Here is an 11,884-nt window from a genome sequence, read left to right as displayed (position 1 = left end):
ACGGCGCATGCAACACGCATGGCTGTGCATTTATACTTCTGCGCGCTGTCTCTGTTGGTCTGCATTAACACTTCCGAAACGCTAGTTGGCAGTGAGGTGTAAATGTTCCTCTGTGTCGAGTTTCTTCGCTGGTGTTTTGCTTTTCCTGAACACTTCCTGAATGTACAAGTGGCTCAAACTCGCTCATTTTGAGGCAGGAACCGGCGGACGTGCAACAACTTTAACTATGAGGTAAACACAAAACAAAAATTTCCATCCGGAGCTCCTTCACGGGACTCCACACTTGTAAACAATCGCTACATTGGGCTCGCGCCATTCACGCGGCTCTCGGTCCCGCCCCGACTCGTCAGCGCTACCAAGCTGACCAATCACAGAGCTTGCGCTACGCGTCGTTGTGACGTGTAGTTAAATTTTTTGAGAGGTGCACGTCAGTGACGGCCACGGCGAAGGGCTATGCGTCAGCGCCGTAGCATAGGCCGGTGTTTGACGCAGAAGTATAAATCAGCCTTAAGGATGGTTATATTTCTCCATAATATCAAATGCTGAAAACTGCTGTGAAATTCTCTAAGATCAGACCATGAGAACCAACATGCTATAAAACAATAAACTTTCTAATCTTCGGAGAGGATCTCGAGAAAGCCATCTAGACAGTTGACCCATCACCTATCCTCAGGCCCTCTTGCCCTCCCCCAGTTATACAGCCTGGGTCATTGAAAAGTTACTCAGGAATGACCAGATTTCAAGTTGTTATGGTGAAATGATATGATATGTATATTTGCAGTATTTTTGAGTGTTGACTTGTCATGCTTGGTATCATCTTAAAGGTCTCAGTGCGAGGGTAAATGTGATCTCTATTTCATATCAATATCATAGACCGAAATAGATCATCTCAGATTTGGGTAAATTTTGTCCTCTCTTATGGGAGAGGATGTCCTGGATAAGATCTTGTGTCAAGTCTTGTCTTCTTCCTCAGATGGTATTTGGCTTCCAGGGAAAAAAGTTTTTATTAATTTGAATTTATGACATTTTGGGTATTTGTATTTGTACTCTTCTGCATGTTTTGATTGTGATAGTCTTTATCCTAAATAATTGAACCTGGACCTTTACATGATCTACTTACTGTGGAAGTTTTTTCTGTGTTGTCTTAGAGAAGAAGAACATGTGAAACTCTTCCCACAAGCAGTGCAGTGATACGGTTTCTCTCCAGTGGGAATCCTCTCATGTGTTTTCAGGTTTCTTGAATCACTGAACCTCTTGTCGCAGTATAAACACTGGTAAGGTTTCTCTCCAGTATGAGTCCTCATGTGTGTTTTCAGGTTTTGTGAAAAACTGAATCTCTTGTCGCAGTGCGAACACTGGTAAGGTTTCTCTCCAGTGTGGATCCTCATGTGTTTTTTTAGGTTCTCTGAGTGACTAAATCTCCTGTCGCAGTTTGAACACTGGTAAGGTTGCTCTCCAGTGTGGATCCTCATGTGTTGCTTGAGACCGCTTTTGCAGATGAAACTCTTTCCACACTGAGGGCAGGTCCAACTATTTACAGCTGTTCCTTTCACTGAAATACTATCTTCAGTCTCTGATTGGGTTTTATTTTCACTTTTGACCTGATGTTTCTTCTCATCTTCATTCAGTTCTTCACTCTCCTCCTTCACCATCACATCTGAAAATTAAACAAATAAGTGCAAGTTGTTAACAGTTCCTCTAGAAAGTCTTGACAGTGCAATCATTACTGACTAAAACACACGTGTGGACACTGTAAATGTTTATGAGCATGTGTCAATAAAAGGTTTTGTGGGGCTGATCACTTTCCATTTTCTCTGTCAAAGTGTTAAACTCCAAATTCACTTTAAACTTCTGAATGACTGTGATTAGTGTGCGCAAGTAATTAAAAATACTCCGACTACTTTAAAAGCTGACATCTGGGCTCATTTCTCTTTCTTTGAGGAACATCATTGTTAAACATTTCAATAACTTTCTCATGTATTTGTTGGCAAACTGGCGATCCTCGGCTCATCTTTGCTCCTAAAGGACTAGACCTTTCTTGGATGCTGCTTTTGTACACAATCATGATTACAATCACCTGTTGACATCACCTGTTTCCAATCACATCATTATTTCACCAATTTACCTGATCACGAGCCCTGAACTGCTCCTGTCCCAACTATTTTTTAAATGTGTTGCAGGAAAATAAATGAAGAAAAACACATGAAATAATGTTTGTTGTTTTGTCTGTAATGAAATACAAGTCACAGTAAATTTAGAAGTCACTACTTTCTGTTTTCATTTGCGTTTTCCATACTGTCACAACTTTTTCTGATTTGGGGTTGTAACTACAACTATAATAATATAGATGACGCTTTCGCTTTTCATTTGCTCTATCTTTTCAAACTTTGCCATCACATACTATAGTGATGTAGCCGACAGTGTGTGTAATTAAAAATGCTCCAACTACTTTAAACGCCGACATCTGGACACATTTGTCTAGTTTTGAGTCTTTCACTGACACTGAAGGTACAACAGAACCCAAGATCTCCTGTGTCTCTGCTAAGAAGAATAACAGCATCTGCTGTGTCCTTTATTGTTGTTTATGGAGCCGTTCACTTTGTGTCAAAAATATGTGGAAAGTGCGACTCGCACTACTTCCTCTTTGTTAACTTGTGTTTGCAAAAGATGCAATATGTGAACAGCCTGAATGTCATGAGAGTGACGACAAAACCACATCATACTTATATCATTTAGCATTTTGTTCAATGTAATGTGTATTTATATATTGCATTTTATCATGTAAAATTCCATTAGCCATTGGTGGAGCGGAGAGACAGTGATAGAGCCAATTCAGTGGATGGGGATGATTGGGAGGTCATGATGGGTAAGAGCAGATGGACTGAATTTGGCCACGACACTGGGGTTACACCCCTACTCTTTTTACAAGAAGTGCCATGGGATTTTTAATGTCCACAGTCAAGACCTTGATTTAACGTCTCATCCGAAAGACGGCGCTCACTGTCAGCATAACCCTTCGCTATACTGGGGCATTAGGACCCACACAGACCTCAGGTTGAGCGCCCCCTGCTGGCCTCACTAACACCACTTCCAACAGAAGCCTAGTTTCCCCATGTGGTCTCCCACCCAGGTACTAACCAGGCTCAGCCCTGCTTAGCTTCAGTGAGTAACCGGTCTTGGGCTGCAGGGTGATTTGGCTGTGGGTGTTTAGATGATCTACTTACTCTGACAGTTTATTGTGTGTTTTCGTAAAGTAGATGAATATGAGAATCTCGTCCCACAAGCAGTGCAGTGATACGGTTTCTCTTCAGTGTGAGTCCTCTCATGTGCTTTCATGCATGCTGAAACACTGAATCTCTTGCCGCAGTATGAACACTGGTAAGGTTTCTCTCCGGTGTGGATCCTCAAGTGTGATTTTAGGACTCCTGGATGACTGAATCTCTTGCTGCAGTGTGAACACTGGTGAGGTTTCTCTCCAGTGTGGAGCTTTATGTGTGATCTGAGGTTTCGTGAAATACTAAATCTCCAGTCGCAGTGTGGACACTTGAAAGGTTTCTCTCCAGTGTGGATCCTCATGTGTTCATCGAGACCGCTTTTGCGGGTGAAACTCTTTCCACACTGAGTGCAGGTCAAACTATTTACTGCTGTTCCTTTCACTGAAATACTTTCAGTCTCTGATTGGGTTTTTTCTTCCCTTTTGACCTGATGTTTCTCCTCATCTTCATTCAGTTCTTCACTCTCCTCCTTCACATCTGAAATTAAGCAAATAAGTTCATTTAAAGAGGCTAGTTAAGTTTATAAACAGCACATGACTCAACAGTGCAAGATATTGATGAGGGAGGCCAGATGGTTGAGCAAGTGGGTGAAAATGCTCCACATATTTGAAAAGCCTCATCTGGGCACATTTGTCTGCTTGTGAGTTTTGTCTTTCACTGACACTGAAGGTACAACAGAAGCAGAACCCTGCTAAAAGCTCACTGTGAAACTCCATCTCTCCAGCAGAACACAGCGCTGAACATGTGCTCATTATTATTATTATGTTTGATGCATTCTAGAAGCTGGTTTTCGTTGAGCAGATGAACTTAAAGGTTCAGTTCATATATCTGACTACTTTAATGACACAATTGTAAACAAGAAGGAAAATTAAGAATGCAGTGTAATATAAAAGGTAATATGAAAAAGGAATAAAACGAGTGACGTGTGTAAAGATTCACAACCTCACTGTTCTACAGCTTAAATATTGAAGAGTGATGAATAAACACAAACCTATTAGTGCTTCAGTCTCTTCCTGTTTAATTCTGCAGGGTTCTGGATCATATTTGGTTAGTGATATTCATATTTCCTTGTGCAACAGAGGCCAGCTAGTGAAGTGCTGTGCAAATAAATCTCACTTCTCTGACTATTTACCTCCCATACGAAGAGACATGATTTGATTTCAGCTCGGAGCAGGTTGGGTGGTGTAGGACTGGCTGGGTCATATTGGTGCCGTGACCCGGATGTAAATGAGGTGAAGAGCTAGTGAAGTGCTGTGCAGATAAACCTCACTCCTCTGACCTCTAAAAGGTGCTGTAGCGACAGACGCTAGAGGCCATGGTCTTTAGCCTCCTTGATAGAGTAACCAACTCCCATACAAAGAGTTGCCGGTTCAATCCCATTTCGGAGCAGGTTGGATGGTGTAATAAAGGTGTGTAAACTGTAAATGTTTAGGAGTTAGGATGCTCAAACCACTTTAAAAGCCTACATTTGGACACATTTGTCTAGTTGTGGGTCTGCTGGGACAGTCTTTAATCTAAATCAGGGGTCTGAAACTCAATATACCTGAGGTCCGCTGGAGGCAGAGCCTGGGCGAAAAAATTCCAATCTTCTCAAATCTCTTTATTTTTAAACACAAAATAAGTTGAAAAATAACAAATTAAGAATTACTTAAAAAATAAATCAATCGGTAATAAATAGTAGTACTAATGAAATATATGTAATGTTTATTGCGTGAGGCAATGCAAATACAACGCAGGTAGAGCGATGCAAATGATCCACAAATGACGGTGCTACCCTATAATTCTGAGGCCATCTTCCAGCCTCCACCTTGGTGACTGCAGCTCTGCACAAGACTTTTGGCCAGCGGAGAAATTAAAATGGTCGTGCCCAACTAAGTCTGGTTCTCTCAAGGTTTTTTTTCTTCACTCTCCTATCAGGTGAAGTTTTTTTTCCCTCTCCGCTGTCGCCACTGGCTCGCATGGTTCAGGATTGGTAGAGCTACGCATGAATTTGCTCTTCAGTGTTTGGACTCTCAGTAATGATTTTAAATCACACTGAACTGAGCTAAACTGAACTGAACTTAAACACTAAAAACTGAACTACACTGTTCCAGTTACTATGACCATTTATGTGAAGCTGCTTTGACACAATCTACATTGTAAAAGCGCTATACAAATAAAGCTGAATTGAATATAAATTGTCCAGTTACCGGGGACTTTTATTGCTGATGGACAGCTGTCGATATGTGTCTGCAGACAACATTAGGCTGCATTGAGTTCCTTACTGTTCTTTTATCCCGCCGCGTACGCATCACTTTGATTTATTTTGTAAGAGAGAGGGAGATCTCACAATAACTCTTTAAGTGGCATTTCAGTTTACTTCCAAGTGAAAAACAGTAATTAAATGACTCACTATGTCTTTGTCTAATGTAACGAATATGGCCGATCAGACACATAATTAATTTACTTTTATTTAACAAATGTGTCAGCCAACACAGCACCAACTTCTGCCCAGGAAAAGACTGCATGGTCAGTTGTGATCTGATTCCAAGGTATTTACGACACAAAGGAATGTGCTCACAGCACTGGACAGAGACCTGGTCAATACTTCTATAAGCTCCTTGCTTAAGACTGATGTTTTAATGTAAACATTTATTCTCTCTTCATGTTTAAGCAAGTGTTTTGCAACATTTCTCTTGCTCATGTATTAATATTATGGTTTTAATACTTCTGCAATCAATGTTTAACTGTACTACAGCTAAACAAGTTCATGTTGGATGTCCCTGCAAAACTAATTTGGTGTACCGAACGATTGTTTACATTTTATCTTAATACGAGTGCAACATATTAACATTTTAAGAAACGTGAACATCAGTTTACATCAAAATACCTATGCAAATCACTACACTTCTGAACAAAGAGCTATAAAACTTGCCTCAGGGAAGTTTCACTTCGGATTGGTCAACTTGGCCCTGGAGGGTGGGTACCGCCAAAAGAACAGAAACAGAGAAACCTCCAAGAACCAGAAACCCGAGACTAGAGAAGAACACCCAAGCTAGAAGGCCCAGGCCAGAGAAATACTTGAACCCAGAGGACTCCAGGGAGCAGGCGGGGGCCCAGACAAAATGGGTTAATTGCACAGCTCAGAAATTCCCATATCGATACCTTTCTTTCTTTCTTTTATGCCGACAGTCTAGTTAAGTTTAAGGCTGATTTATACTTCGGCGTCACTGACGTGCACCTCTCAAAAAATGTAACTACACGTCGCAACAACGCGTAGCGCAAGCTTTGTGATTGGTCACCTTGGAAGCACTGACGAGCCTGGGCGGGACCGAGAGCCGCGCGAGCGGCGCTACCCCAGGGTAGCGATTGTTTACAAGTGTGGAGTCCCGTGAAGAAGCTCCGGATGGAAAGTTTTGTTTTGTGTTTACCTCATAGTTAAAGTTGTTGCACGTCCGCCGGTTCCTGCCTCAAAATGAGCGAGTTTGAACCTTTTGTACATCCCGGAAGTGTTCCGGAAAAGCAAAACACCAGCGAAGAAACTCGACACAGAGGAGCATTTACACCTCACTGCCAACTAGCGTTTCGGAAGTGTTAATGCAGACCAACAGAGACAGCGCGCAGAAGTATAAATGCACAGCTACGCGCGTTGCATGCGCAGTGGGTTACGCCGGTCACTTGATGCAGAAGTATAAACCAGGCTTTAGTGTGCCGCAAAACCATTAGTCAAACACGACTAGCCATTTCGCTGCTTTCAAAACTTAAAACGACCGACTCCACCCCACTCCAAGCCTTGCGAGGACAAAAGAACTGAACACCAGCCAACCACGTGCTCAACAGAGGGAGCTCTTCACATCACACAAGGAATGCAAGTAACACTTCCAGATTAGCACTAAACTGGTGTAAACTAAATGCAAACCTAAAGAGACTATGCAAGGGTTAAATTGATTATTATTGGTTCGCTTGGCTTGGTCTTACAAAATCTGAGATTTTCCATCATTATTTTCTCTCAGACTCTTATTTTTGTTTCTTTACTCTTCTCTATACTTGTATGAATGTGTGTTTGTGTTAGTTTCGGTTAGATTAGTCAATAAAGTGTCATTTTGTATATAGAAAGGTGCCTGTGCTTATTTATGAATCTAATGTCTTCGAACTTGCTACCCTGCTTAAACATGAATGGGTTTTTACTTTGATAGCAATAGCCGTAATTAAAGTCAACTGTCCATCCGAACGATTTCTGCATGATTCGTTTGTTAGGATTTAAAGAGTCGATTCTTTTGAAGCCCCGTTCAAATGAATCTTCTTCTTCCCTTTGAGCTAATTCGCTACACTAATTTTCAAGAGGAGCCCACAGTTAGCTCCTCCATCATGTTCTGTGGCAGACTTGGCTTGCTGAGATTCAGTTTGCCGCTATTCTGATCCAGTGACGCAGTTTCATCTTTTCGAGATCTCTTTTGATCAGCCTCATTATCAGATTTACTCACAGTTTAAAAAATTGAAAACATGTTTGACTGCCTCTTTGCTATTTTGGAAATACAGATATTATTTAGGCAGGCTCTGCTCACTGCGCACGAAACATTAACCCCCAACCAATGAGAGTGATTGTAAACGTAAGATGATTGGTTGAAAATATTGTTCATGGCCAATTGTTAAACACTAGGGATGTAACGGTATTGTAAATACCGTCATACCGCAATATTAAATTTTTTCGATATTACCGAAGTCGCATGACTCGGTAAAACTATAGGTCTTCTGAGAAAATTTGCTCAGGCGAATGAAGCGAACGGGAGGTAGCTGAAACTTCATTTCCCATCAGCCCCGGCGTGGCCATAATCCTTTGCGGTCTGTTGTCGCTACAGATCCAGTAATGCGGAAATGGAGTGTGCTGCTAGTAGCGGAGATGAAAAAAAGATGGAAATGATCGAACCTAAAGCGGGTGTTGTCGCCGCGCGCGTGCTGAATAGCGGTGCTGTCGCGCGCGTTCTGATCAGCTGTGTTGTGGCGCGCGTATTGTAAAGCGCCGAGGGGGGGTTGAGCGCGCATACTCAAGAGAGGTGTTGTCGCGCGCCTACTGAAGGGCTGGACTGGACGGAGGTTGTGTCGCGTCGCGGGGGCACTTTTGATCGTTTTGGAAGGGCATTTTCTATCCAAGACTAAAAAGGGCATGTGCACTGCACAGGTTGAGCCCTATGTGTGCACGTGCCTGCAAGTTGGGGAATACGACTAATAATCAGTCATGGGGACTGCAGAAACACAGCACACTGTTCAGATTGATGCAGACATTGACTTGTACCGCAAAGAGATCTCTATCTCACTCATGGTTTGTCTTCTCAAGTGGGGGAAAGACAATGCACAACGTTACCCACTGCTGTCAACATGGGCCAAGTCATATCTCTCTGTCCCAGAAACCTCAGTCCCAAATGAGAGGGTTTTTTTCTGTTGCAGGGGACATTGTAAATACCCAGAGATACCAGCTTTTACCAGATTATAGTTATATGATAATTTTCCTTTAAACCCATCTCTATCTAAGTGAGTGATTAAATGTTAAATGTGATGAGTTTTCAACAATACTAAATTGAAACTTTATTTTTTTACATGGTTTAATAATTTTTTGTTATTAAAATTGAAGTTCCTGTTTCAAAGCTAACAGATAGATGGCTAATTTGTATGTCATTGACACTTTTGGCACTTTTTTGGAGTATTTTCAAAAGTTTTTTTTTTTCCTGTAAATGATTCAATAAATACCGTACCGTGACATTCATACCGAGGTATTACCGTACCGTGAAATTCTGATACCGTTACATCCCTATTAAACACTGTTTGTTGCTTGAAAATAGTGGCTACCGTCATGTGTGTGAGTGTGTATTTGTATTAAAATAAATACTAGAAAAGCAAAACACAAATATTTGACATTTCCCAGGACAGGATCCGGCTCAAATTAAGCACCGATTTGTAAACATTTATATATTTATAATGTCCTGCTGGGCAGCAACTTAAAAAACTTTTTTTGAAGTGTTGTGCATGAAGTGCGCTGGGACGACTGTCCTCGTATGCCCAATAGAAGCAAGGCAGCCAGCCAGGCATGGAGGAAAACACTCCATGTCGATACTGCTGTAACTTTCACTCATTGAGATGAGAAATGTTTCTCTGCCTGCACCAAGCCCAGCTGATGTCCCGCCCCCGATAGCCATATACCCCACCGTGATTGGTAGGTTCGTTCAGATCTGCACACAACACTGTAAAGTGCAATACATGTCAAACCTGCGGGCCGCACTAACATTAGACTTTCAAATCAAGGCGGGGGCCACAAACTAAAACAAGTTTAAGGTCAAGGTCCTAAATAACACAACCTGGACCTTTAGCTGATCTACTTACTGTGACAGTTTATTGTGTGTTTTCGTAGAGAAGATGAAGATGTGAAACTCTTCCCACACGCAGTGCAGTGATACGGTTTCTCTCCAGTGTGAGTCCTCAGATGTGTCTTCAGGTTCGTTGAATCACTGAATCTCTTGCCGCAGTGTGAACACTGGTAAGGTTTCTCTCCTGTGTGAGTCCTCTCGTGTGATTTCAGGTATCTTGAATGACTGAATCTCTTGTCGCAGTGTGAACACTGGTAAGGCTTCTCTCCTGTGTGAGTCCTTGTGTGTCTTTTCAAGCTTTGTAAACACCTGAATCTCTTGTCGCAGTGTGAACACTGGTAAGGTTTCTCTCCAGTGTGGATCCTCATGTGATAATTGAGAGTGCTTTTAAAGCTGAAACTCTTTCCACACTGAGTGCAGGTGAAACATTTTACCGCTGTTGCTTTCACTGAAATACTATCTTCAGTCTCTGATTGGGTTTTTTCTTCACTTTTGACCTGATGTTTCTCCTCATCTTCATTCAGTTCTTCACTCTCCTCCTTCACCGTCACTTCTGAAAGTTAATTTTAAGAGGTTAGATTTGAACAGTTCTTCTAGGTCTCAAACTCAATTCCTGGAGGGCCGCAGCTCTGCACAGAGTCATGAACACCTTAATTATTTGGATCAGCTGTTTGATCAGGGTTGGAGCAAAACTGTGCAAAGCTGCGGCCCTCCAGGAATTGAGTTTGAGACCTACGCTCTAGAAAGTCTTGACAGAGCAATCATTACTGACTAAAACACACATGTGCAAACTGTAAATGTTTAAGAGCTTTCCATTTGCTCTGTCTTCTCAAACTCCAAATTCACGTTAAACTTCTGAGTGACTGTGATTAGTGTGCGCAAGTAATTCAAAATGCTCCAACTACTACTAAAAGCCGACATCTGGGCTCATTTCTCTTTCTTTGAGGAACATCATTGTTAAAGATTTCAATAACTTTCTCACGTATTTGTTGGCAAACTGGCGATCCTCGGCCCATCTTTGCTCCTAAAGGACTAGACCTTTCTCTCCTAAAGAACTACTTCCTCTTTGTTAACTTGCGTTTGCAAAAGATGCAATATGTTAACAGCCTGAATGGCTTGAGGGAATGATGATGAAACCACATCATACTTATATCATTTGGCATTAAATACATTCTATCCCTGCTGAAAAATCCAGCTTAAACCAGCCTAGGATGGTTGGCTGGTTTAAGCTGGTCGACCAGGCTGGTTTTAGAGGGGTTTTGGCCATTTCCAGCCTGGTTTTAGCTGGACAGGCTGGGAGAGGACCAGCTAAATTCAGCTTGACCAGCCTAGCCAGGCTGGGAGCCCAGCCAAAACCAGCTATGTCCAGCTTAAACCAGGCTGGTCAAGCTGGTTTTAGCTGGTCACTTTCCAGCCTGACCAGTTAAGACCAGGCTGGAAATGGCTGGAAACCAGCCTGGAAGTGGCCAAAACCCCTCTAAAACCAGGCTGGTCGACCAGCTAAAACCAGCCAACCATACTAGGCTGGTTTAAGCTGGATTTTTCAGCAGGGATAAACTCCACAATTATCCTAAATAATGCAACCTGGACCTTTAGCTGATCTACTTACTGTGAAAGTTTTTTGTGTGTGTTCGTAGAGAAGATGAAGATGTGTAACTCTTCTCACAAGCAGTGCAGTGATACGGTTTCTCTCCAGTGTGAGTCCTCACGTGTTTTTTTAGGACTCCTGAATGACCAAATCTCTTGCTGCAGTATGAACACTGGTAAGGTTTCTCTCCTGTGTGAGTCCTCGTGTGTGATTTCAGGTTTTGTAAACAACTGAATCTCTTGTCGCAGTGCAAACACTGGTAAGGTTTCTCTCCAGTGTGGATCCTCATGTGATAATTGAGTGCGCTTTTGCGGCTGCAACTCTTTCCACACTGAGTGCAGGTCAAACTATTTACCGCTGTTCCTTTCATTGAAATACTTTGTTCAGTCTCTGATTGGGTTTTTTCTTGATGTTTCTCTTCATCTTCATTCAGTTCTTCACTCTCCTCCTTCACCATCACATCTGAAAATTAAACAAATAAGTGCAAGTTGTTAACAGTTCCTCTAGAAAGTCTTGACAGTGCAATCATTACTGACTAAAACACACGTGTGGACACTGTAAATGTTTATGAGCATGTGTGAATAAAAGGTTTTGTTGTGCTGATTGTTTTCCATTTTCTCTGTCAAAGTGTCAAACACCAAATTCACTTTAAACTTCTGAATGACTGTGATTAGTGTGCGCGA

The 11,884-nt window shown here is 42.0% G+C and overlaps 1 protein-coding gene across 10 annotated transcripts in view; it reads right to left on the bottom strand.

The window, feature by feature from the left end:
• LOC141380121 (uncharacterized) overlaps positions 1–11,884 on the bottom strand; it is a 46,287-nt gene that overhangs the window by 20,798 nt on the left and 13,605 nt on the right. For 8 of the 10 annotated variants that reach the window (XR_015521049.1, XR_015521048.1, NM_001447171.1 and 5 more), the window contains 4 exon segments: positions 11,223–11,663; positions 9,630–10,166; positions 3,225–3,752; positions 1,121–1,657 (listed from right to left, as the gene is read on the bottom strand). Coding sequence is in view for 6 of the 10 variants with exons in the window: in NM_001447171.1 (NP_001434100.1) it covers positions 1,121–1,657; positions 3,225–3,752; positions 9,630–10,166; positions 11,223–11,663 (2,043 nt within the window). In the remaining 4 variants the exon portion in view is untranslated. 10 annotated transcript variants of the gene reach the window in all.

This window comes from Danio rerio, chromosome 22 (genome assembly GCF_052040795.2).
Source record: "Danio rerio strain M-AB ecotype USA chromosome 22, GRCz13ab, whole genome shotgun sequence".
Lineage (NCBI taxonomy): Eukaryota > Metazoa > Chordata > Actinopteri > Cypriniformes > Danionidae > Danio > Danio rerio.
Note: the sequence above shows the minus strand (reverse complement) of the source record. Positions and strands in the feature narration are given on the sequence as shown.